The sequence below is a fragment of the Ipomoea nil genome, unplaced genomic scaffold (assembly GCF_001879475.1).
Source record: "Ipomoea nil cultivar Tokyo-kokei standard unplaced genomic scaffold, Asagao_1.1 scaffold1407, whole genome shotgun sequence".
NCBI classification, from domain to species: domain Eukaryota; kingdom Viridiplantae; phylum Streptophyta; class Magnoliopsida; order Solanales; family Convolvulaceae; genus Ipomoea; species Ipomoea nil.
In genome coordinates this window covers 1,114,475-1,141,998 of record NW_017617835.1, presented here as the reverse complement: position 1 = coordinate 1,141,998, position 27,524 = coordinate 1,114,475, and the positions used below count along the sequence as shown (strand labels likewise).

At 37.7% G+C, this 27,524-nt stretch overlaps 1 protein-coding gene and 2 long non-coding RNA genes across 3 annotated transcripts; 2 read left to right on the top strand and 1 right to left on the bottom strand.

Moving 5' to 3' along the window:
* Positions 1-17,961: 17,961 nt before the first annotated feature.
* LOC109186148 lies at positions 17,962-18,599 on the top strand. Its single transcript, XR_002055089.1, has 3 exons — positions 17,962-18,237; positions 18,336-18,385; positions 18,510-18,599. It is a non-coding gene; the product is annotated as an uncharacterized LOC109186148 (long non-coding RNA).
* Positions 18,600-22,970: 4,371 nt separating this feature from the next.
* Positions 22,971-23,825, top strand: LOC109186149. Its single transcript, XR_002055090.1, has 2 exons — positions 22,971-23,336; positions 23,579-23,825. It is a non-coding gene; the product is annotated as an uncharacterized LOC109186149 (long non-coding RNA).
* Positions 23,826-24,731: 906 nt separating this feature from the next.
* LOC109186147 (gibberellin 3-beta-dioxygenase 1-like) lies at positions 24,732-26,272 on the bottom strand. Its single transcript, XM_019336070.1, has 2 exons — positions 25,535-26,272; positions 24,732-25,427 (listed from the first exon to the last, which is right to left on the bottom strand). The coding sequence occupies exons 1-2, from the start codon at positions 25,975-25,977 to the stop codon at positions 24,839-24,841; spliced, it is 1,032 nt and encodes a 343-aa protein (XP_019191615.1). The 5' UTR covers positions 25,978-26,272; the 3' UTR covers positions 24,732-24,838.
* Positions 26,273-27,524: the final 1,252 nt, after the last annotated feature.

Here is a 27,524-nt window from a genome sequence, read left to right as displayed (position 1 = left end):
TCATCACTTTCCGATGGAAGCATATTTACAGAAATTGAAAGGAACCAAGGAGCAGATAACCATGTAACCTGCACTCCCAAGTAATCTAGACAATTCACTTCACAAAAATCATCAATTAAGGAACTAACACTCTTCTTTATAGTCAACAAAGAGGAAGCTGGAAATCATTTAAACAATGTACAAACCCAGTTTAGGAAAACCTTTCACGCATCACGTCGAAAACAAGTTGGTCAACCTAAAAAATGGAAGAAATTACTAGAGCCAGCAGTGAAAATTGTGTAGCCAAAAGAGTAAATATGGTAAGAAAAGTTCAGTGTCTTCAAAGAACCTTAATTAGCAAGTGAGTGATTTTTGAAACATTTTATATATACACACACACAACTTAAATGGGCAGAACTTCGTATATTAAATAATAAAGGAAAATACATATATAAATTATAGATTAAATGGAAAAAAAAAAAACAAAATAAAGAGAGAAATATACTTACTTTATTATTTATCTTTTTATATTTTTTTTTGTGTGTGTCATTCTCAACTGTTATTACTCCTATGTTAAGACCAAAGAGCCGAGATTTGCAGAAGGGCTACGTTATCAACTATCTAATTAAACACCAAAGAGGATGGTCAGGAATCATTAGAAGATGGCTAAAATTTCTTTTTAAAAAATTAGTCATTTAAGTCTGACTATACATTTATCATTCAAGATTTTAATTTGGAAGATATATAATAATGATGTTATGCTATTGCATAGGCCTGATTTGGATGCTGCAACTATTGAAGTAAGCTCATCAAATGTTCGTTCGGTAAAGTCCAAAAATATGTTCTCTCTAGAATTCTAGGGTTTTGCATCCTCTCCTAGGGTTTGGCTAGGCCTTTGCACAATTCCGTCAGATTTCCACCAGTTTCTCGCTGGTTTCTTGCGTATTGTTCGAATAGATTGGTTTTGGAGTGGGTCGGTGGCTTGTACGAAGATTCGGCGTGGCGGTTTGCTTCTGTGACGTGGAATAATGGCAGACGACGGGCATGTGCAGCAGATGGAGGCTTTGACGCAGCGCACAGCCGAGGTTGGCATCGAGGATGTGGAGGACGTCTGCTTTGCGCCGGTGGAAGAGGAGGGAATTACGGGTGGTCATGAGCCACCGGTTCAGACCTGGAGTGTCGTAGGCAGGTTTCTCACGGCACGTATGATTAAGTTGGAATACATGAGGCAAGTTTTAGCATCTGTCTGGCAACCAGTGATGGGAGTTACGGTAACGGAGATTTATAAGGGCTTGTTTTTGTTCGTTTTCTTTCATAAAACGGATGTTGATTATGTCCTGAATGGAGGTCCGTGGGCATTTGAGAATAGTACGCTGGTATGCCGTTTGGTGGAGGATGGAGTTTTACCGATTGATGTTGAATTGAATACTGTTGATATGTGGGTGCAGCTTCATGATATCCCTATGGGATATACATCTCTACCGATGCTTGAGCAGATGGGGAATTTTATTGGAACTTTTGTTAAACATGATGAAAGATTTGTGGGGGCGCCTTGGCTAGCATTCTATCGGACCCGTGTATCGATCCCGGTGGATAAACCTTTACGGAGACGTATGAAGTTGTTGAAACGGGACAAGTCTACTTGTTGGATAAATTTCAGGTATGAGCGGTTGCATTCATTCTGTTTCTTTTGTGGGCTCTTGGGACATACATACAAATTCTGTGTCAAAGCCCGGGTGTCTACGATGCCGGTGCACCTTTACCCGTATAATGCAGAATTGAGGGTAGGGGGAGGCCGCGGACCGAGGGAGGTGGGGGAGAGCTGGTTAGTTCCGGTGGGGGGACTACCACGGGTGGCCGAGGGGACGAGAGATGAGGGAGGCCGAAAGGGTGGGGTGATGGGGGAGGGTGTGGCACGGCCGGTTGTGGCTGATGAGGCCGAGGAGGCGGTTGAGGTGGTTTCGAAAAGGAGAAGGGAAGGGGGGTATGAGGGAGAAAGGCGAGGGAATGGGCAAGACACTACCATGGCAGATGTGTCAAAAAACGTGTTTATGGCGGGTGCTGGTTCCCAGACCCGCCCAGCATCATGAGTACGTTGAGTTGGAACTGTCGTGGCTTGGGTAATCCACGAACAGTTCGAGAGATTGTGGACATGGTGTCCAGTAAGAAACCCGATTTTGTATTTCTAATGGAAACCATGGTTGCCCAGGATCATGCAGAGCGGCTCCGGGTCAAACTTGATTTTGATGGTGTATTTAAAGTTGATAGTGTTGGAACGAAAGGCGGATTGGCATTACTATGGAGAACGAATGGTACGGCAAGTCTGTTAAGTTATTCTAAAAATCATGTGGATATTGAGGTAACGATGCCGGGGTTTACTAAGTGGAGAATGACTGGGTATTATGGTTATGCGCAAAGGGAGAGAAGGAATGACTCTTGGCAATTCATCAGATCCTTATCACATCGCTCTGAATTGCCATGGGTTATTATAGGGGATTTTAATGATCTCTTATATCAGTATGAGAAGCGAGGGGGAAATCCTCATCCAGAGGCACTGTTACGAGGTTTCGGGGAAACTATTGATGAATGTGGGCTGACTCAGTTACCCATGCTGGGATATCCGTATACCTGGGAAAGAGGTGAGGGGACTGTGGACTGGATTGAAGAAAGGTTGGATAAGGTACTGGTCACGCAGGAATGGCGAGATGTAGTGAGAGATGCAAGTGTCTTGAACATCTTAACCCGACGCTCAGATCATTCTGCTCTTTTCCTTAGGATTCTGAATCTTCGGGAAAGGACAGGTGGTGGGAGAAAAGGGTTCCGTTTTGAGATGGCCTGGCTCCATGATAAAGGTTGTAGAGGAGTGGTCGAGACGGCATGGACGGAGGGAAGAGATAGAGGCTTACAAGCCTGTATCGAGTTCTGCGGGAATAAGCTATCACGATGGGGAGGTGATAAGTTCCATAGATTTGATGAGAAATTGAAATGCCTACGTAAGGAGCAGTTGAGACTACGGGGATGCACAGACCATTATTCATTAGTTGAATATCAGCGGTTGGAGGAACAACAGGCCCAGTTAGAGGCACAGGAGGATGCTTTTTGGAGACAGAGGGCGAAACAACACTGGCTGAAGGGGGCAGATGCGAATACAAAGTTCTATCACAGGTATGCCTCTCACCGTAAAAAGAAAAACACAATTTCTAAAATTATGAATGATGATGGGGATTGGGTGGAAGGAGATGCCATGAGAACAATTATTTTTTATTATTATCGGAATATTTTCTCGTCAAATTCGTCTCAGATAGATGAAAGTTTTTATGCCAATGTCTTGCCCCGGGTGACACATGCACAGAACGAGGCATTATTGCGCCCCTTTGAAAAAGATGAGGTGAGAACGGCCCTGTTTGCTATGTTTCCAGATAAGGCGCCTGGTCCGGATGGAATGAATCCGGGCTTTTATCAGCAGTTCTGGGAGGTGGTGGGGGGTGATGTGTCGGAGTTTATTGTGAATTGTTTAAATACACGGACTTTCCCAGGCAAGTTGAATGATACAGATGTGGTTCTAATACCAAAGAAGAAAAATCCAGAACGGGTCTCGGACTACAGGCCTATAGCACTAAGCAATGTTATTTATAGGGTCATGGCAAAGATGATTTCAACCAGGATGAAGCCACTCATGGACGATATTATTTCTGATACACAAAGTGCATTCATACCTGACAGATTAATTACGGATAATATTTTGATTGCTGCAGAGGTTGGACACTTTTTGAACAGGAAACAATGTGGAAGAACGGGGTGGGGTGCTTTAAAGCTAGATATGGCAAAAGCATATGACCGAATGGAATGGCCCTTCCTGCGAAGTATGTTGGTAGCTTTGGGTTTTAATAATATGTGGGTGGAGCTTATTATGTTATGTGTGACTACTGTGTCCTACAGTATTAAACTGAATGGAACCCGACGACCGCCGATTGTCCCGTCTCGCGGACTCAGGCAAGGAGACCCATTATCACCATACCTATTTATTATCTGTGCGGAGGGACTATCATTACTATTACAGCAGGCACAGGTACAGGGAACGATTCACGGGTGCAGAGTAGCAAGGGGGGCACCCTCTATTTCGCACTTATTTTTTGCTGATGATAGCCTTTTATTCTTTAAAGCAAATGCGCAGGAAGCAAGTGCAGTTAAGCAGTGTTTGACACGGTATGAAAATTTATCTGGCCAAGTGGTAAATTACCATAAGTCCAGCATATGCTACAGTAAGAACACACGGGACGATGATAGAGAGGAAGTGGCGGGGATACTTGGGGTTGTTCAAGCACCGAACTTTGGGAAATATTTGGGCCTCCCCTCATTTATAGGGAGGAATAAGAAGACAGCTTTTTCGTATATTGAGGATAAAATAAGGCAGAGAATCCTTTCTTGGAATAAAAAATTGCTATCGCAAGCTGGTAAGGAGGTCTTGTTGAAAAGTGTGGCTCAGGCAATGCCTACTTTCTCAATGAGTGTCTTTTTACTACCTATGGGAGTTTGCACAGCTATTGAGCGCGTCATGAACCGATATTGGTGGGGATCTGGGAATGAGCGTGGAATTCATTGGAAGGCTTGGGACAAGTTGTGTATACCAAAGAAGTATGGTGGTCTGGGCTTCAAAGAACTGCATGCATTTAATATAGCAATGCTGGGAAAACAGGCGTGGCGGTTTTTAACCAAACCTGAATCATTGGTCTCGCGAGTCTACAAAGCGAGGTATTATCCACAGGGGACCTTTTATGATGCCAAAATAGGAAATAATCTCAGTTTCTGTTGGCGCAGTATATTGGCAGCTCAGAGTATGGTTTGTGGTGGAATCAGGCGCAGAATTGGGAATGGAAAGACAACCCTCATCTGGGACCACCCATGGATGCAGGATGAACATGACTCAATGATTCATACAGATAAGCCAGCATATTTGAATAATGCAGTGGTGGTGGGATTAATTGATCATGAGACACAGACTTGGGATCCGGATATATTGGCAGATATTTTTAGTCCTACGGATGTGGATAGAATAAAAAAGATCCCAATATCACCAGATTATGAAGATATGTGGTATTGGTATGATGATCAGGGAGGAAATTATACTGTTAAGAGTGGTTACAAGACAATTGTGGGAACTCTCAATGATAATACGGGCACCCATAATTGGTTAGGCCTATGGAAGTTAAAAGTCCCCCCCAAATGGAAAACATTCTTATGGAAGGCTTTGAGTGGTATCCTCCCTACCACAACAAATTTGATTATAAAGAGAGTGGATGTACCACCAACATGTGCTATGTGTGGAATAATGGATGAAGATACAATGCATGCTTTAGTAACATGTGACTATGCAACATCCATTTGGGCTCAATCTCACCTTCCAATCCCCATGATAACAACAAATATTTTTCATGTTTGGTTTAGTGATCTATTGAATATTTTAGACACTAACCAAATTGTTCACGCAGCTGCTATCTTATACCACATTTGGAGAGCCAGAAACGGAGCGGTATGGGATGCATGTCTACCGCGACCACGGAAGGTGTTAGCCGTGGCCAAAGCCACCACACTTGCATGGCAGCGGGTCCACCCCACCCACCGCCAAGTCAACCGTCACGCTGCCGCGCAAGGCCACGTTACTGCCACTGCCGTGGCACGGCAGCAGCAGCAACACGCCACTGCCGACGCACAGGGACCGCCGGACGATGCTGCCCACGCGATGTTGCCGACGGAAAATGCCGAGTCCGTCCGCAGATGTTATATCGATGCCGGATTTATGCCTGCTACAGGAAAGGCTACGGTTGGCGCGATTTTGTTCAACGAAGAAGGAGAATATGTATCGGCTTTCAGTGCGCCCTTATCAAATTGTCTTTCACCGCTTATGGCTGAGACAATAGCATGTAAGGAAGCCTTGTCTTGGCTATGGAATCGCGGGGAACGATCAGTACGCTTGCTTACAGATTGCTTGACCCTACAACAATATTTGACAAGTCGAGTTGTCACAATACGGACTTACGTAGGCTATGCCATTGATGCTTGTAGAGCACACATTACTTCTTTTGATTACTGCTCAGTTAATTTTATTCTTAGATCAGAGAACTATTTAGCTCATAGATTAGCAACTTCTGCTTTTAATTCTTCTACAGTTATGTATTCGGACGATGTCCCTCCAGACTCTATTTCTGAGTACTTCTAATATATGCCTCATTGGCCACCTTTCAAAAAAAAAAAAAAAAAAAAAAAAAGAAGTCTGACTATCAATTTATTAGCATTGAATTTATGTTCAATATCCACTTTAGAGTAAATCAGAACATAGAGAAACATTAGCATAAATACATAAATAGCATCTACATCTACCATCTACTCCTGCTGCAAGTTTTTTGAATCATCAAACATGTCAACATCCATATTGACATCCGGTTGCTCCCTACCTCCATTCCCATCATCATGACGTCGGCGCTTAGCCAATGCCGTGATGTCGTCATCCTCCTCGGAGCTATACCGCTATCCTGGTCGTCATCCATGCATGCATGCCTCGTTTTCTCCAGACCAAGGTCTCTCTGTTGGGTTATGGTTCCTGCCTCGACACTTCTATTCCTACGATGCATGCACCCCCCACTCTATTTTTATCCTTTTGTTTTCTTATATATTTATTATTAATATTATATGCTCAATCATTAATTCGCGAGTATATTTGTCTTTATGCATTTGTATGCTGTTGCATGCATCTTCACCAATTTTTCTTTTACTTTATTTGTTACAAAAATTTATTTAATGATGACCCAACATATACTAATCAAAAGGCTAAGGACGTCATTTCACTAAATTATATAATTTATGTTTTATGATCATTATATTTTCCTATTACTAATCTTGTACTGAATTTGTTTTTGTTTTTGTTTTTTTTTTTTTAATATGTATATAGTTACATTTATTACAAGACACATATTTTAATTTTAAGTAATAAACCAATTTAAATATTTTATTTAAAAATTCTTTTTATACAGAGTATTCACATTAACCAATTAAATTAGATAATTTTTTAAAATTTATGTTATATATAGATTAGTGGGTTATTAATTAAAATTAGCAAAGTGCCAACCGTACTATGACAAAATTTATGGTGGGAAGATATCAAAAAGAAAAGGCACAAGTGTCAAATAGGCCCATCTACTATTTTGAAGTGTTTAATTTTCCCCATCAACTAAAACATAATTTAATTGAACATACTTACCTCTAAAAATTTGTCGATTAGCTTTTTTTGCAGGTTACCTCCAGGTTGCCACTCCACACTGCTGACATGTAATTTTATTTAAATAAAAATAGTGATGATGTGGTATTTACTGTTGCTAGATGGTCCCACCAATGTGGGTAGGGTGGTGATCAAAAAGCTTAACAATTAAGCTTGGAAGATGAAGTGAAAGGTTTTTTGATTAATGGCTTCATTCATGTCCACTCAATGGGAGATTAAAGTGGGCAAATGAAAAGACAAAAGAGTTGGCTTTGTAAAGCCTATATAAAGGCCATGGATTTGGCTACCTTGGAGATGAGAGAGTTCAAGAAGAAGAAAAGGAGAGGAGAGAAAATTTGTGTGAGAGATACAAGTGTGAGAAAATTAGCCGAGAAGAAGTTGGTGGATTTCGTAGAAATTCTTGTGCCTCGGGGTATGTTATTTTCTCTTGTATTGTGTTGCCTCTAATCGTTGAATTAGAGAAGTCTCCTCTGTTGTACCCATTATCTATATAGTGGAAGGTTTACTGGCTTGTGCCCGTGATTTTTTACTCCTTGCCTTTAGGAGGTTTTTCCACGTTAAAATTCTTGGTGTTCTTCTTGGTTCCGTTTATTTATTTTTATTGTGCTAATTATATATTCTTGCGAGCTTTCTTCCCAACATTTACTTCCTAATCTCCAACGAGAACCCTGGTCAAAGATGCGAAATAATTTCGATTCTTCAGTTCTTCATTTCCGTTCTTCGTTCTTCAATCCAGCGACATTACAAACTTCATAATTTTGGATACACACTTTGTCGCCCAAATCACGGATTGCAGATGCAGATGCAGAAACCATCACCTGAGTGGATAGCCTGAATATCAAAAAATCCAATCTGAATGTCTGGCGTTGTACTGGGAAAATATTAAGCACCAGTTATGCAAATTAGTATATGCTATGGACTCATTAATCGGATTGCCGGTCAATTCGAAAAGGGCTCGTCGGTTTCTCTGAATTAATGAATTAAAAATTAGGGTTTCGAATTACATGGATGATGGTATCGATTCCTATACGTAATGTGCTTAAATAGGTTGAAACCAATTTTTGCTTGTCCTCTTCAATTCATTCCTTCTTTCGGCAGAAACAAAACAAAGAAACCCATTTGATTACCATTGTATACGTATGTGTAATTTTTGGCCTGTACGTATATGTTAGTTGCTATATATTGTCAATGTAAAACATACATGCCACATAATCAGTGACATGGCTAATTTTGTTATTTAATTGCCATGTCATCATTGTCACATATTCAGTGTCAGACTCCACCGGAGGTAACCTGCAAAAAAAGTTAATCGATAAATTTTTAGAGGTAAGTGTGTCCAATTAGATTATGTTTTAGTTGATGGGGGAAATTGAGCACTTCGAAATAGTAGATGGGCTTATTTGACACTTGTGCCAAAAGAAAAATGTTTTTTTTTTTTTTTTAAATTATAAATATGCCAAGTACCTTAGCTTGTAGTCTGGTGGCATTATTGTTACAATTATCATGTTGAGGAGCTACTATGTAGAAGTTAGATTGTAGTACTAAAAAAAAAATAAAAAATTCTAAATATGCATTATTAATTTTTATTTTTACAAGGATTATCATTATTAATTAACGTATAACTTGTTTTCAAAAAATTAACGTTCGTATAACTTATTAGGACTCTGCATTCTAAGCACACTAGAATTCATTTTCCCTCCCCTATATTATTATGATTATTATAAATACATTTCTTCATCATCATGTACTTTAAAATCATGAATTGATCTTCCTTGAACTATTTTTTCTCATTCGGTATCAGACCAAATGATCGATGACTATAATGGTAGGAAGAAGAAGAAAAAAAATAACAACCATCGCCGCCACCAATCTCCCGTGGTCGCAACACCATCTCCGATATTGCCTATCCAATAAATATCCTACAAATATCACATCACTTTATCTCTATTAAACATACTTTCTCAAACTATCTGTTATGGAATACTCAACTTGTTCCCTTTCTCCACGTGGATAAAATCTCAGTAGATACGTTATCGAAGACACGTTTCTCTGTCCGAGTTCATTTATTAAAACTCCAGATAAGTGTCCTGTTGTAGCCACGCTCCGAATGAGTGTTCCGTTGTAGCTTCGCTCTGAATCAGTATTGTGTTGTAGCTGTGCTCCGGCCAAGTGTTTTATTGTAGCCTTTCCTGTGCCCAAAAATTTGGTCGGTTAGGATTCTTTTATTTTGTTCGTGACAAAGTAGCACAGAAGGACATGTCTACATCTCTACAAAAAGACCAATTGGTAGGCATCTTCACCACGTTAGTAACCACAACAAGACTAAATGATCTAAGGGACAAGTTCAATATTCTCTCTAGAGAACCTTATGCTCGTGGAGCGTATTAGGACTCTGTATTCTATTCTAGGCATATTATTAGAATTCATTCTCCCTCCCCTATATTATTAAGAATATTACCATTTATCATTCATATTATGACTGAAACTTTTTGTATCTTTATAAATAAATATCTTCATCATGTACTTTAAATTATCATGAATTGATCAATAATAAAATTATTTTTCGAGAACTATTATTCTCATCTAGCTAAATACTATATTTGCCAATAACAAATTAATTAAAAAGAATTCTCCAACTAATTTTACTTAGATTCATGTGATGAATGGACGTTATACTTGATATTATGTTTTTGGTAGATAAATGTTTAGATGGGGCAGGCCGAGCAAACTCATACCTATGGGGATTGTGGCTGGAGTTAGATCTTTATTAGTTCGAATGAAGTAAATACTCTAGGCTGATCAACTAGACCGACGTCTCTGTTAGAATTTGATACATTTTTGCATGTTAAATTGTTATTTTGATTTAAACTTCATAGTCACTATCTTAAGATGCAATTTAGATGAAAATGATCTTTTGACCTTAGCTAGTAAAGAAAAAAGCATATCAATAGTTAACTCCATATAGAATTATAACGTACTACTAGATTAACTGTCTGATTAATTTAACTACGAATTATCCCATGTTAAATTGCTCCGATGGATAGCACTAGATTGATTTGACGGCATAATGGTCTTAGACTCAACTAACGTACTAAAATCATTGTTATACAAAATTCAACATTTAACAGACTGAGTTGTGATTGATTTTGAAATGTATGTTAAACCGTCTGCATCCTGCAATGACGTGGAGTAAAAGTAAAATGAGAGGAAAATGTGGTGTGGGATGCATAGAGTGCATATATTATTAATGTAATTAGAAAACTACAAAAGTAAACCCTAGTCAAGTTGATTAAGCAATTGACTTGGTAATTATAATATTTCAAGTTTCACTATTTATAAGAGTTATAAGAGGTACTTATTACTAGTTTGAGATGGTTAATTAAGTATGAGAAGCCTAGATCGGTTTCATCTAAAGTGTACCTTTAGACAATAATTGCATGTTAGAAAAAAATAGTAAAAATGATATTGCATGTGGCTATTTGTTGTACAAATATATGTGAGGTTCACTTCCGATTTGAGATGAGACAAAGTGGATTCGAGTTCTTCGTAGTAAGATGAAAAGATCGATATATTATACACTCAAAACGAATAATAGGTGAATGAGAAATTGATTCTCAAAATAAATTAATTTGAATTTAAAAAAATAGAGGTGGAAAGGATTGTTACAATCTAGTTTTTAAACCAGTGAATAATGTCATAATTAATTGTTATTTAATCTACATCTCCTATATAAACATTTGGTTGAGCATGTAATTTTACACACCAACTTAGCCAACGTTTTGCTCTAAGAAAAACACTATTCAACTTCCTCCTCAAATTTATGTGTTTATACCATTATTCTAGTTCGTCGAACTTATTGTTTGAATGCTCAACCACCACCATTGTCATACGACCACAACCAACACCACCACTACCACACCAACACCGCTACATACTACTACCACCATCATCATCACTACCACTACCACCACCACCACCATCACTGTTAGTGATAATAATATTAATGTTTGTATTATATGTGGTTTGATGTAGAAAAAATAAGTGATGGTGAGTGTACGGGTGTGTAATGTCGTCCTCAGGGGATTGGGATTTATGGCACGTAATACGCAATCACAAGCGACTAGGCACTAGCATAAGAAAATCAACAAGAAGCTAAGAAAATAACAAGTTTCAAGGTTACGGTAGCTAAACAAAGTAACACAAACACATATTAACAAGATGTAAACACGAAACAAAGAAATAGGACTCAAGCTAGGGAGCATTATCATCTAGATGCATAGCACAACCTAAGGATTGGGGAAAAATCACACAACCAAGGAATAGAGGGGATGCACGTAGGAATCCTAGTCTATAAGTCACTCACGTGAGCAAATTAGCTAGGATTAGAACAAGGAATTGCCCCACTCTCGTGGTGAATCAACTCCAAGTTCTTCAAGAACACAAAGCATCTAAAACCCCCAATTTCTCCCATTTTCATAGGAAAAATCGGGTTTATGCAAGGAGTGGCTTGGAATCTTGACCCAACTCTCATTGAGGCCAATAATCCTCCAAAACATGTCAATGAATGTTGTACACCAAGCATTAACAAAATACAAACACAAATCCTTCATAAACTCAAGAACCCTAGGTAGGCAAAATCCCCTTTATGTAATAATCACAAAAAGCATCAAGATATATAATACAACCCTAACTCAAGTCCATAAACTAACTACTCATGATTCAATAGCATAAAGAGCACAAAAACATAAGTGTAAAGCATAAACATTGCAAGATAAAGAGATAAAAGGGAGAAGAAAACTTCACTAAGAAATGGATGATAAATCTTGGAATCCAAGTGTTGAATCCTTGAATACAAGCTTGAAATATGATAAAGAACCTAAATCTACACCTAATCTAACACTAAAATATGAAAAGAAAGAGTAGAAAATAGTTAGGGTTCGAATGGGGTTCAAAACCGAGTAGAAATGAGTGAAAACTCAACTAAAATACAGCAGAGACGGGGGCTCGACGCGTCGAGAGTAATTCTCGACGCGTCGAGCATTTACAGATTGCAAAATCGCGACCTTACTGCCAAGATTCGACGCGTCGAGTGCTTCTCTGCAACGCAACTCCGACTTGTAGGCTGATTTTGACCACTTTATGCTCAGAATTAGGCTTCAATGTCTTCATGAAAGTTGTAGCTCTTCGAGTCTTCTTTCCAATGGAGCAAAAATCACTGCATTTGGACATTTCTAGGTCGAGATATGGTCCAAAAACTAAGGTATCGACGTGCAGGTCGAGAATTTCAATTCCATGATCTTTTGCTTCTCTTTTGCTTTGGTTTGCCCAAATGATTAAGACCATTGAATACACCACTCTTAGGCTTCCTTGGAAGTGTTTTGTCCATCATCTTAGCTTCTCCTTGGCTCCCATGAACCCTAAATGTATCCATAATGCTCCACTTGACTCCAATGTCCTTCAAAATGCATGAAAATATTCATTTTTGCTTCCAAAGATTTTCAAACCAAATTCCTTGCAAAATAACACAAATTAGTCCTAAACTAATGAAATTTGGAATGATCTATAAATAAAATGGCTTAGTGAAAGGAGTAAAAATATAGACAAATAAGCATTTATCAACTCCCCCACACTTAAACCTTTGCTTGTCCTCAAGCAAAAACAAGAAATAAATCACCATCCTAGCAATGAAATTGATCACACTCCTACTTTGCACAACCTATCAAACCACAATCCAACTTGCTACAAGACAACTTGTTTCAAGAATCATTTTAGCCTTCCGCACAAGTTCAATTCTCAAGCCAATAACCATGCACCAAAATTATTAAAGTGTGTGATGATCAAGTGTGCACAAATGCTAAGTTGAGATTATGCAAAACTTGGCTTTGAATGAGATTCCATAGGCTTTCCCTTCATACTCCCACTAGTTCAACTCCAAGATTGCATGCTAAGATCAAGTAGGACTTTTATTTGGCTTGTAATGGGGCTAAGGGTGAAAGGTTAACAAAGAAGGGGTAAGGAAAATAAACAAAGGAGAGAACTTCACATTTATTCACAATTGGAGCTAGAAGAGATATGACATTTATGAACAAAGGAGCAAACAAGACTTAAAGGACGTACAAAACAAACCTCTAAAATGGTGGGGGTTGAGTACAACTCTCGAAACAAACTTCAAACTTTTATTCTTCTTCTTTTCTCTTCATTTTTCTCATTTCATCTCTTTTTCATGACTTTTTTCTCAATTTTCTCATCATTTTTTTTCTTTTCTTTAATTCAAAACAATAAACAAACTTATTCCATGAACCAATACCCCTACACTTAGACAAAATTATCAAGAGGATTACTTACAAAACAAGCTCCAATAAAGATCTCTTCAAAGAAAAAGAATAAATGTTCTATTCTCTCAAGGGTGAAGGGAAATATTTTGGCTAGGGGTTAAGGGTTAAAAATGAGGGTTAACACAAGGAAAAACAATAACAATGTAGAGACAAGTGCTTAACACTTATTAAACAAACAAAAAGCTCAACGGGGACAACTAGGGGTAATAACATATGTGAGGGGTAGGCTTGAAAGACTCGGGCTAAACAAAAATGGCCTAAATCATTTCAAAACATGCAAATCTTAGATTTCACTTGGAGAGTAATGAGGCAAGTTCTAGCAAAACAACCATAACCGGAATCCCACATAAGCCTTCACTAGCAATGCATAACACACAAGATCAAGAATTGATTCAATTATTAAGTGGTTAACAAGGCTATTGGCAAGAGAATAGATCAATCATGTGTTATACGTCAAATCATCAATCACAAATTGCACCGCAACAAGCACCACCAAATCAAACCACAAACCAACAAAGAGGGAGTGATCACAACTTCAAGCAAAGATGAGAAATTTACCAAATACTATGCACAATGAGTCATCCAAGCAAAGTTTCAAAAAGTTTCAAAATTTCAAAATTTTCCAATATTTTGTCCACCCCCCACACTTAGAAATTACATCGTCCTCGATGTAAAAGAAAATAAAGCACAAGGGAGAAAAAGTAGCACAATAAACACAAGTGAGAGCATGATATATAAAAAATAAAAGTGTAAAGAAAAATAAAGAAGAAAGTAAAGTGCAATAAAATGAAAGATAACATGGGGTGCCTCCCATGAAGCGCTACGTTTAACGTCGCTAGCTCGACTTGACCTCTCAAGTTTCAACCATCATTGGATTGGAGAAAGAACATTCCATCCTTCCTAGCAAACTTATCCTCAAGATAGTGCTTCAAATGGTGGCCATCAACAAATTCCTTTAAGATCAAGTTCGGCACATCATTTGCTAGGATTCCATTTCTCTTCATTCCAAACTTCATGCCTCTTTCCTCAAATCCGTTCTTGATCCATAAATCAATCAAGGATTTCTTCCTAAACTTTGGGTCAAGATAGTAGCCATGAGCTTGATTAGGGCTGCAAATGAGCCGAGCGGCTCGCGAGCGGTTCGCGAGCCGCTCGGTCAAAGCTCGGATTCGCGCCCGGTCAATTCGAGCTCGAGCTCATATGTTATATGCTCGCGGCTCGTCGAGCTGGTTCGCGAGCCATAAGTAAATAAATAATATAATATAATATATTAATATATATACTTAAATTCCTAATGTCAAACACTCAAACCCTAAAGACAAAAATCGTAAATTATTCAATTCTCTCCACTCGCATTCTCCGCCGGTCGGTCCTGTCGCTTCTCGCGTCTCTCTACAGTCGCCGACATACTCGCCGGCTTCCTCTCGCAGCCACCGCCGGCGACGGTGCAGCCGAACCCAAGTCCACCGCTGCCGCTAGCTCTCAGCTCTCTGCCTCTCTGGACTCCCTCAGGCGCGGCTCGTCGTGACTGCTGCTTCCGGTTCCCTCTCGCAGCCACCGCCGGTGACGCAGCAGCCAAGCACCTCCGACGACGGTCCGGCACTCCGGCACCTCCTTCTACCACTGTAAGGTAATTTTTTTTTTTTTTAAATATGATATCTATGTTGCTGAGTTAGTGCAAAGTGCAAACTAGTGCAAACTCTAAGGTAAACTGCCGAGTATGTTTCTGTTTTAAGCTTATTAGAATATGTTTCTGCTCTATTTTGTGCCTATTAGAGTATGTTTCTGTTTTGTGCGTATTTTCTGCCTATTTTGTGCCTATTACAATATGTTTCTGCTCTATTTTGTGCCTCTGCCGAGTATGTTTCTGTTTTGTGCGTATTTTGTGCCTATTTTGTGCCTATTAGAATATGTTTCTGCTCTATTTTGTGCCTATTAGATTATGTTTCTGTTTTGTGCATATTTTGTGGCTATTAGAGTAATTGAAAGTTTGCAACGCTACCAAAATAGATAGAAGAATCAGATATAGAACAATCTTTTTCATTTTGAGATTCCATTCTGCAAAACCAAGAAATTTTTATAGTAATTAAAGTGAACAAGGAAGAGTATCCAAGAAATATCAAATAGATACAAGCAAAGATTTTCACTCCCCATTTTATAAACAAATAAGATGAGCCTTTAGCTTAAAATGAAGCCACGCCACGTCAACAAAATCACCCCAATTAAGCTAATTCTCAAAGACATCATGGGCCAAAGGAATGTAAATAAAAATACTGAACAGAAGAATAAAGGTTGGGGTTTTGTTGAGATCCCAAACTCACATTCCTTGTATGTTTCATTAATCTTTAAATAGATGTTAATTGCAACTAAAATCCTAACCAAATTTCAAATTAATTAAACAAGTTATTGATTTTATTATTGTTTTCTATTAGTTATGTCTACCGAGAATTCATCTATCCCGCAAAATCTACCTACTTCAATCAGTATGGTTGGTGAAAGTAATGAAGTGCGACAAACTGAAGGAATTGACTTAGATTTAGGTGATCATGATACACCCCAAAATGAAGATGTAGAACAACAATCAGATTTTCAAACAAACAAGAGGAAAAAAACCTCAAGTGTGTGGGTTGATTTTGAAGTGATCACTGTAGATGGAATAAAGAAGGTTAAGTGCAATCATTGTCATCATCACTTTGCATTGACTAAAACTGGAACGACAACTAGCTACAAGAGGCATCAAGAGAAATGTGTTAAGAGAAAGGCAAACTTACAAGTAACTATTTAATTCTCATTAGCTTAAATGTTAGCTAGATGGAAATAAATTTATAGTAATTGACTAATTGTATTGGTTTTGCAGGTGGTTGATCAACAAACTAAGTTGAATTTTTTGCCTAGTGATGGAGTTTCATCTTCCCTTCCGCCATTACATCATGGGAAGTTTGACATGGAAGTAATGAGAGAGTCTGCTGCTCATTGGATCATGATGCATGAGCACCCATTTAACATTTTGGAAGAAGTAGGATTTAACATCATGATGAAACGAGGAATGCCAGAGTGGAGAAAGATTAGTAGAAGCACAAACAAATCAGACTGTTTGAAGGTTTATGAGCTTGAAAAGAAAAAGTTGAAGCACAATCTTGAATCCGTTAACAAAGTAAGTTTGACAACGGATTGTTGGAAATCAAAAAACCAAAAGATTGAGTACATGGTTGTGACTGGCCATTGGATTGATTCTAGTTGGAAATTGCAGAAGAGAGTTTTAAGCTTTATCAATATTCCACCACCGAGGGGAGGTCTGCAGATATGTGATGCTATATTTAGGTGCATGAAAGATTGGGGAATTGAAAAGAAGGTTTTTACAATTACGGTTGATAATGCTACTAGTAATGATTCTGCAATTCGGTACATGAAGGATACACTTCAAAGATCAAGAAGTTTGGTATGTGGAGGTCGTTTATTTCATGTTCGATGTTGTGCACACATTTTGAACTTGTGTGTTCAAGATGGATTAGAAGAGATTCGACATGTCATTAGGGATGTTAGGGATAGTGTCGAATATGTGAACCGATCGGAGGCAAGACGTATACAGTTTGCAGATTGTGTGCAGCAATTACAGTTGAAAGATAGAAAATTGATCCGTGAATGTAAAACAAGATGGAACTCGACTTTTGAGATGCTAAGTTGTGCACTCAAGTTTAAAGAAGCTTTTAAGATGTTAAATGATCGTGATCCATTTTTCGACAGTTGTCCGTTAGAAGATGATTGGGTTAAAGTTACCAAGGTTTGCTCTATTTTAGAGGCTTTCTGGACAGCTACTCACATTATTTCAGGTTTGTTTCTTTTAACTTGTTTCTTCAAATTTGTTTTAGATTGTGACTTGTGAGTATCTGAATTCAAATTTGTTTCAGGTTGTGAGTACCCTACTTCAAATTTATTTCTTCAAGAAGTTCAGAAAATCAAAGCAGCCTTGGATAGTCACGCAAATGATGAGGATTCCTTCATTAAGGATTTGGTTGGGAAAATGAAAATGAAGTTTGATAAATATTGGGGTGAGTGTAATCTGTTGATGGCTATAGGTGCTGTTTTTGATCCAAGAAAGAAGATGCTTGCTGTTGAGTTTTGTTTTCCTAGACTGTATTCTAATATTGAAGCTAAGGAAAACATTTCAAAAGTGAAAGAGATCATCAATACTCTTTATGAAGAGTATGTTGCTGAAGCAATGAACAAAGACATTTCGGAAAATTTAGGTTCTTCTACAACTTTTAGGAGCCAAGTAAGCCATCAAAGTTCTACACACGATTGGGATGATTTTGATGATTATTGTGCTCAAGTTGAAAACTTCAGAGCCTACGAAATCAGAGTTAGCAGACTATCTTGAAAAAGGCCGTCTTAAGAAAAGTGAGATTGCTGCAGACTTTTCTTGTTTGGATTGGTGGAAGATGAATAAAATGCACTATCCAATATTGGCAAGAATGGCAGCAGATATCTTAGCTATACCTGTTAGCACGGTGGCTTCAGAAGCAACGTTTAGTGCGGGGACACGAGTAATTGATTCTTATCGTGCATCATTGCTGCCGGAAACAGTACAAGCTTTACTCTGTGGGGGTGATTGGCTTCGACATATACACGGAGTTACCAAAAACAAGGTAAGTTAATTTTTAATTTATAACTTTTATGTTAAATGATGCATTGCCTTTTAAAAATATTTTTTTAATTATATGTTAATTTATCTTCTTTTTTTTTTTCAGAAAGAGAAATCGTATCAAGAAATTTATCTTCCTGTATCCAACCCATGAAAGTAAGTTACACACTTTATCTTCTAGTATCCAACTCATGAGTAACATTTCAATTAAAATCTATATATTGATCATTTACAGCTTTTATATATTTAGTTAGTGTGTTTAAGGTCTAAAGATTTGCAGGTTATGTTAGAATGATTGTTCCTAATCTTTTTTGACGGGGCGTTGTTGCTGGAAAGAGTGAAGATTGAAAAGCATGGCGAGTGTGAAGTTGATGTTATGTTCTTTAACTTGTATTGAATTGATGTGAAGTTGATGTTAAGTTCTTTAACTTGTATTGAATTGATGTGAAGTTGTTTAATATGTTTGTATTTTGTAATGTTGTTGTAGACTTCTACTTTAGCTTTGAAGCTGTAAACTTGTGTGGAGAGCTTTGTTTTGGACTTTGATTTTTTTTTTTTTTTGAGTTCTGATTCAACATGTATTAAATAGGTCAAATTGTGCTAGAATTCGAGCTCGAATCGAGCTCGAATTCGAGCACTTCGCGAACTCGAATCCTAGTCGAGCAGCTCGAGCTCGAACAAACGAGCAACTCGAGCCGAGCTCGAGCTGCTCAACATTGTGACGAGCTCGAGCTCGAGGCCCATTTTCGAGCTCGAGCTCGAGCTCGAGCTCCCCTCTAACAAATCGAGCTCGAGCTCGAGCTACCCAAAGCTCGAGCTCGGCTCGGCTCGTTAGCAGCCCTAAGCTTGATTCTTTTCTTGATCCCCACATTTTTCATGTTCTTGATTTTCCTTTTCTTGAGCAAGTAATGGAAACCTTGGGTCTTCGTCATGCACCAATAGGAAGTTAGAATCCTTGGATATGAATATAGGCCAATGATGGCCTACACTTTCAAGAATATTGACTCCTCCCGGTTCCCAAATTCTTCTAAAATTCTCAACATGCTCCATTAAAGGGAGTTTCTCATTTAAGCCCTGCATTCTCCCAACTACATTTTCCTTCAAATTCTCTTCAAATGGACAACTTTCAATGTGATTCTTGTCACCAACTTCCATATTCTCTTCCCCTTCGTCCTCAACACTCTCATCTTTTGTTTCTTCCTCAACACCATCATTTTCTTGCACTTCTTCAATTGGACCATCTTCTAGTTGTTCATTATCACCATTCCCGTGCAACCCTATACTCTCTCCCCAACTTGGTGTCTCCATCTCAATGCATTCGTCATAGACCTCATCATCTTCATCATCAATGTCCTCACCTCGCTTTTTATTTTCTTTAACCACATGACCTTCATTTAACAATAGCAACTCTTGTAGAACATCTACATTGGAAGACAATTCTTGAATGGGTTCTTGAGTTGTCAAACCTTGTATTTGAGCCATCATGTTGTCTAGTAGAACTTGTTGTTCATTCATTTGCTTAAGATGTAGGCCATCATAAACTTCATCTCGAGATCTAGATCAAATTGTTGGCATTCTTGTTGAGGTTCTTGATAGAGTGGCTCTTGAGGTTCCCATTGATTATTGGCATACTCTTCTTCACTCGGTCTCATGGGATAGCCATCATCCTCAATGTCACCATCGGGTGCAATAGTGACTCCCCAACGCTTAGCTAATGCTAATGTCTCCTCATCTAATTCATACTTTCTAACACTTGGTGAATGGGTGTGATGATCATATGGGGGTTGAATGTCTTGGGGGTATGGTGTGTAATGAATGGGTGAAAGGTATGGATTTGAAGAGTAATCTTGTGGTGGGAAAGGATGTTGAGGTGGATTGTAGTCTTGTGAACATTGAGGGTATTTATCATTAAAAGCATATTGGGGATCTTGGTATTGTTGAGGATAGAGATTATGGTATGGAGGTTGGGAATGACAAGGCAAGTCTTGGTAGGATTGTGGTGGGTAAGGATTTTGGAAGTTTGGAGTGTATTGAGAGTATGAGTTTTGGGGGTGGAATTGTGGTGGACAAAAATATTGAGATTGAGCATCATGGTAATGGTTAGGAGGTGGGGGTTGAGTGGTGCAAGGATCTCCATATCCATCATGTTGGTTACCCCCATAAGATTGAGAATCATAATATCCTCCTTGGAATGCATACTCATCCATGGTGAAAGTTCTTGATTGAGTGCTAAAAGCTCCTCCTTTTGAATCTAGAGTGTATGCACAAAGTATGGATCTTTCAACCAAAACTCAAACAAGGTAAAACAATTAGCTCTTCAAACAATAAAAACAAACAAAAAGAAAGAAAAAGCTTAGTCTCCTAAGATTCCCTAAACTCCAATGCTAGTGAAACAAGTAATCACATAGAACCACCAAATTGCCAATCCCCGGCAACGGCGCCAATTTTTGATGTAGAAAAAATAAGTGATGGTGAGTGTACGGGTGTGTAATGTCATCCTCAGGGGATTGGGATTTATGGCACGTAATACGCAATCACAAGCGACTAGGCACTAGCATAAGAAAATCAACAAGAAGCTAAGAAAATAACAAGTTTCAAGGTTACGGTAGCTAAACAAAGTAACACAAACACATATTAACAAGATGTAAACACGAAACAAAGAAATAGGACTCAAGCTAGGGAACATTATCATCTAGATGCATAGCACAACCTAAGGATTGGGGAAAAATCACAAAACCAAGGAATAGAGGGGATGCACGTAGGAATCCTAGTCTATAAGTCACTCACGTGAGCAAATTAGCTAGGATTAGAACAAGGAATTGCCCCACTCTCGTGGTGAATCAACTCCAAGTTCTTCAAGAACACAAAGCATCTAAAACTCCCAATTTCTCCCATTTTCATAGGAAAAATCAGGTTTATGCAAGGAGTGGCTTGGAATCTTGACCCAACTCTCATTGAGGCCAATAATCCTCCAAAACATGTCAATGAATGTTGTACACCAAGCATTAACAAAATACAAACACAAATCCTTCATAAACTCAAGAACCCTAGGTAGGCAAAATCCCCTTTATGTAATAATCACAAAAAGCATCAAGATATATAATACAACCCTAACTCAAGTCCATAAACTAACTACTCATGATTCAATAGCATAAAGAGCACAAAAACATAAGTGTAAAGCATAAACATTGCAAGATAAAGAGATAAAAGGGAGAAGAAAACTTCACTAAGAAATGGATGATAAATCTTGGAATTCAAGTGTTGAATCCTTGAATACAAGCTTGAAATATGATAAAGAACCTAAATCTACACCTAATCTAACACTAAAATATGAAAAGAAAGAGTAGAAAATAGTTAGGGTTCGAATGGGGTTCAAAACCGAGTAGAAATGAGTGAAAACTCAACTAAAATACAGCAGAGACGGGGGCTCGACGCGTCGAGAGTAATTCTCGACGCGTCGAGCATTTACAGATTGCAAAATCGCGACCTTACTGCCAAGATTCGACGCGTCGAGTGCTTCTCTGCAACGCAACTCCGACTTGTAGGCTGATTTTGACCACTTTATGCTCAGAATTAGGCTTCAATGTCTTCATGAAAGTTGTAGCTCTTCGAGTCTTCTTTCCAATGGAGCAAAAATCACTGCATTTGGACATTTCTAGGTCGAGATATGGTCCAAAAACTAAGGTATCGACGTGCAGGTCGGGAATTTCAATTCCATGATCTTTTGCTTCTCTTTTGCTTTGGTTTGCCCAAATGATTAAGACCATTGAATACACCACTCTTAGGCTTCCTTGGAAGTGTTTTGTCCATCATCTTAGCTTCTCCTTGGCTCCCATGAACCCTAAATGTATCCATAATGCTCCACTTGACTCCAATGTCCTTCAAAATGCATGAAAATATTCATTTTTGCTTCCAAAGATTTTCAAACCAAATTCCTTGCAAAATAACACAAATTAGTCCTAAACTAATGAAATTTGGAATGATCTATAAATAAAATAGCTTAGTGAAAGGAGTAAAAATATAGACAAATAAGCACTTATCATGGTTAATAGATATGTGGTGGTAGATTAGTTGACTCTAGCCAACCTATTATATAGGAGAGTATTAATTACGTTACCTTTTCTTGAATGCTACTGACTATATTACGTTACCTTATTCCTATAGGTTTGTATTATTGTAATCCTTTTGTAACTGAATACAATTTGAATCAATCTCTCTCATCTGGTATCAGTTAGCATTAGGTTTCTCCCCTACCACCATCACCAATACTGACACTGCTAATCATTTTTTTAAAAAAATATTTCTCAAATTTTCAAACGAACAATTAATTTCGTTTAAGTACTAGTTGTTGCATATTTTATTTGTTTATTTATTAATACTCATGTATATCAAATTGCAATGCTATTAGTATATTCATGGTTTTCATCACATTAAATAAACAAAAAAAAAAAAAAAACACACACATACACAAGTGCACAACACATACTAAATACTAGTATTTCAAGTAACTGTATGTGTACAAAACAAAACAAAAACACACGCACACAAGTGCACAACACATACTAATAAATACTAGTATTTCAAGTAACCGTGTGTGTGTTTATTTATTTATAATTGTAGAATTCATTATATAGTATATAATAGTATATATAATAATTATAACACTTTAAAATAATAAAATAAAAATAAAAATAGAGAAGTATCCAGAAGCCCATCTTCTGGACATTTCCGATCATTTCTCTCTCTCTCTCTATGATCTATCTTACCCCTACGATCTATCTTCTCTCTACGATTTCTATCTGTCTCTGTATTGCATACGGTTTAGGCCGTGATGCCGGCTAAATTTGCTAAGATGCTTGTATACTCAACTCATTCTTGTGTAGATCATACTTTATATTTTGTAACAGAGCCAGAGGGAGATAGAAGATTCAGAATTTAGGGTAGTCCTAAATTTCTTTCAGATATCGAACCCTACTTTTCTAAAGCACCGGCGAGTGTAATGCTTCGTTGGTTCTAATCCCCCTAAATCTCTAGATGAACGTCGATCTGCAGATTAGAGCTATGGATGTGATGGATCTCACATCATTTGCAATCGGAGGAAAGTAAGGTATGTTCAACTTTATTTTTAGTGAATTTTTTTATAGTTTTCTTAAAAATATTTAGCTGGAAATTGGTTAAAAATTCAAATTTAGGTATACTTTAATTATACTCTTATTGGTAAAATATGTTCTCTAAATTGATTTTTTTTTTTTTGATAAAATATTGTAATTATACTCTTTTTTTTTTTGTTTTTTTTTTTTCATAATTACTAACCCTTTATATTTATATTTGTTTTTTCGTGTGTGCGAGGATGAACTTGGTGATACACTTGTAATTGCCTCTTAATTCTGATCTGGATATAGTGTATATGTTATTTTAATTAGGTTAGAGTCACTTGGAACTGCAACTCTTTGTAAAAAGTCTCTTGTCTTAGCTTTTAGTTGTAAAGGTTCATCTGAATTATTACACAGTAGCATAAAGTTGTAATCTGGTATTTTAAGACTTATTGGTGAAGTTAAGAGTATTTTGGTGTACATATATATAGTTGGTTTGATCACTTTGGTATTTTAATTAACATCGATAATCTATAATTGACATTATATATATATATATATATATATATATATATATATATATATATATTGCTAATCTCCTGAATCAACACAGTGATGTATGTATTAAAAAAAGAAAAGAAAAAAAAGAGATAAGCTTTGTCGAGAAGAAGGCTGGCTTCTGGATATTTTCGTTCTGCACTCTCTCTGTCTACAGCACTATCAAGGATCTGAAGTTTGCTATGAGGTTTCTTATACTCCTCATTCTTCTAGATATCAAACGATTCCGTAAGTCATGACCCACGATGCCGAGCCGCAATCCTCGACGTCGTCCGCCTCTTCTTCACCAATTTACATCCACCCAAGATGTGAGCCCTTCGAGCACGGCCTTCTCCCCATTCCCAAGCTCATCTTCACCGACGGCACCGAAACAATGGGCCCCATTTAGGAAAATTTGCGTGGACAACTCGGTTAGTATGCAAGATGAGGCAGAATTTGTTTTGCTGGGTTTCTTATTTACCAGGATTTACTCATTATTTTTACACAATGTGAAGGATGATTGCCAAGTTGGCTCGTGTCCATTTAGTTGATAAACTTTTGTCTAAGATGGAAAAAGAGGGTTTTAGGTTGTCATTTAGCACCCTTAGATTAATAATTGATTTCTATGGGATTTCTGGTACGTAAAAACAATCTGTGGTCCTAATGATGATTATGCTTCTTTAAACGTAAAAACAATCTGTGGTCCTATTTCTAAACGCAGTCAGTTGATTCTGAAAATTCATTTCTCTTGAAGACATTAGCCAAGTGCAAAAGTGAAATTTTAATATACTAAAAATTAGTCTTATATTAGTGTTCCATCTTATAAGTTGGACCGTGGTTTAAGGCACTCTAATCATCAATCGAGCAATACGTAAAGCTTAATGAGAACCAAGTAATAATTGCATAGCACAAATTGAAAGAGCAAAAGGAATTCTGATGTCATTACAGTACAACCAGACAACACAAGGCTTAACCCTAGCTACCCCCACTGGTGACGACTCCTCATCACTGGTTTGCACCACCTCCAAGGCCTTATCAAAATGAACTCCCTTAATCCCCGGTATTCCTTCCACGATATGGGGGGATACCTAGAATCACGGCCCTTGACTAATTTGGCCGGAGATGAAATTTTTAAGTCAATCTCCGGACCAAAGAAGTAGGTGATGGAGATGCGGTGGGAGGTTTGGCTAACAACAGCCCGATGCTTAACACTTTTAAAGTGTCCATTTGAAAAGATTTGCATCATGTCGCTAACATTAACGACAAGTGCATCGGGTATGGGTTTCACATCAACCCATTTTTTGTTGCGGCCAAACACTTGCAAACCAGTGTTGGTGTTGCTTTGGTAAAGCAACGTGATGAGTGAGGAGTCGGTGTGTGGCACCATGCCCAGTGCCCGGGTTGGGTCTGGGCATGTTGGGTATGAATTGAAGTGGAGGAAGGCACTTGTGTTTTTGGACTTCAACCAGTCCACATCTTCCTCCGACATGCCCAATGCTTTGACTATTAAAGAAGTGATCTTTATAGCCAAGCCCTTAAGTTGCTCCTTGTAGTCCTCAACAGCAGTGCTAAGCAAACAAAGCAGAAAAAAAAAATGCATCTTGTTAAGTATGTATATATTCTCATAAAGATTAAAAAAAAAAAAAAAAAACACAAGTGTGGGAATCGGAAATACCAGAAAGGGGAGTAGTCTTCCGGCCAAACCAGGCGTGCTTGCTCCTCCGGCGTATCCGAAACCGTGAATCCTTCCATCCACATCAAGCTGCTATAAGCGCTAGATGCGGGGATGATGCCGTAGCCGGGGCGGGAGGGGATTCCGGGAGAGCGGAGAGTGAGTATCTTCTTCTCCTTGGGCAATGCAAAGAAGCTGCGAGCCTGATGCTCAATCTCGGCAAGAAGGGCGAGAGGAACGGCATGGTTTTTCACCTGAAAGGCACCCCAGTTTTCGCAGGCCGTTTTTATTTTGTTCACGGCTTCAGGGTCCTCAAGATCAATTATGGGAATAGACTCCTCGCTTGAAGAAGCGTTGGAGGAGAGGGAGTCCCAAGTGTGGGAAGCCGGAACATCCACAGCATTTTCAAAGTCCATGGGGACTAGATGGTTGAGCTGGGTGTTCATGGTTGTGTATGTGTCTATGTGATGATGAGAATGAAGGTAGAAGCTAAGGGAGGGAGGCTGCGCTGGTTGTGTATGTGAGAGGGAGAGGGAGAGGGAGATTATGTAGAAGCTAGAAGGGGTTGTGTATGTGAGAGGGAGAGGGAGAGGGAGAGGGAGATTATGTAGAAGTTTGTGTGTAGTATATAATATGCTTGGGAAGGGGAAGGGGAAGAACAACAGAGAGAAAGAGCAGATTGCAGATTGAACAGATAGAGAGACAGAGAGGGAGAGGGGAAAATAAGAAGAAGCAGATTGCAAAGAGGATCGGAGGGAAAGAATGCATATATATAAACATATGTACGTACATGCATGCAAATATTTAGTCCGTGAGCTAGGTTAAATGGCCAAATTACAGCTAGCTCAAACCTTCTTATGGGTAGTTTATGTCATTTTCGTCAATTGTAACTATATATTAATTATATTTTTAAGGGGCATGGGTGGGGTTAAATGGCCAAATTACAGCTCAAACGTACTTAATATTTACAAATATTCAAAGTTTGGTGATAATTTAAAGCACACTAGCTACAACACAAAACATGACTCAAAATAATTTGCCCTTGCTTCAACTAAATTTGCTCAAAATTCAATCAAATTACATTGTTTTCAATGGACAATGAATAAATTAAATGTCATTTTTAGTATATTGAATATTCAATTTTAATATACAAAAATTCAATTTTTTATGAATATTTAAAATTTGAGAGGTAAAGTAGAAAATTCACACTTTATTTTCCTTCTTATATCAACTTCGAATGGATCGGAGCTCTTATTGATGAGGTGGGAAAGAAGGATGCGTTGTTTTATAATAATTAGAATTAAAATGACAAAATGTTTAAATATACATGGTAATTTTAGATAACCTAAGAAATATAAGGGAATCACATTCACTTCAAAATCCTATGTGGATGGTATGTTGTACGTATTCCTTTGGGGATGTTAAATTCCCTTGAGAAAGTAAGATAACATGAACCAAAAATGAAAATATAAACTTAAAAATGTCACATTCTATTGGTTATATTGTAACCAAACACCCCATAATTATTATAAAATATATAATTTATGTGGACTTATTATATGTATCATTTTTAATTATTTTTATAATTATATATTTTATTTTATTGTTCATTACGCCATATTAATTAGTTTATCACGATTTGGACTCACAAAATTACAAGTGAGTTAATTTTGCTGAATAACTTGATAAATGTTTTACTGACGAAATATTAGAGTAAAGAAATACTAAAGTTTATATTTTTTGGTTAAAAAAATGTATATATATATATATATATATATATATATATATAAACATATGTACGTACATGTGATTAGTCTTTGATTAATCAAATATTTAGTCCGTGATTATTAGTCTAATTTGGACATGAAATTAGACATTAAGGTGTATTTGGTTCATGGGGCGACACAAGAAATGATAATGAAACTCATAAACATTATTTGGTGGACAATTTTTTTAAAACACATGTATAGGATTTGATTACCTTTATTTATTT

Coding starts and splice junctions, on each gene's coding strand:
- LOC109186147 (XM_019336070.1), bottom strand. CDS start 25,977: ATGAACACCCAGCTCAACCATCTAGTCCCCATGGACTTTGAAAATGCT. Junction 25,428..25,534: donor GAAGACTACTCCCCTTTCTG/GTATTTCCGATT, acceptor TTGTTTGCTTAG/CACTGCTGTTGAGGACTACA.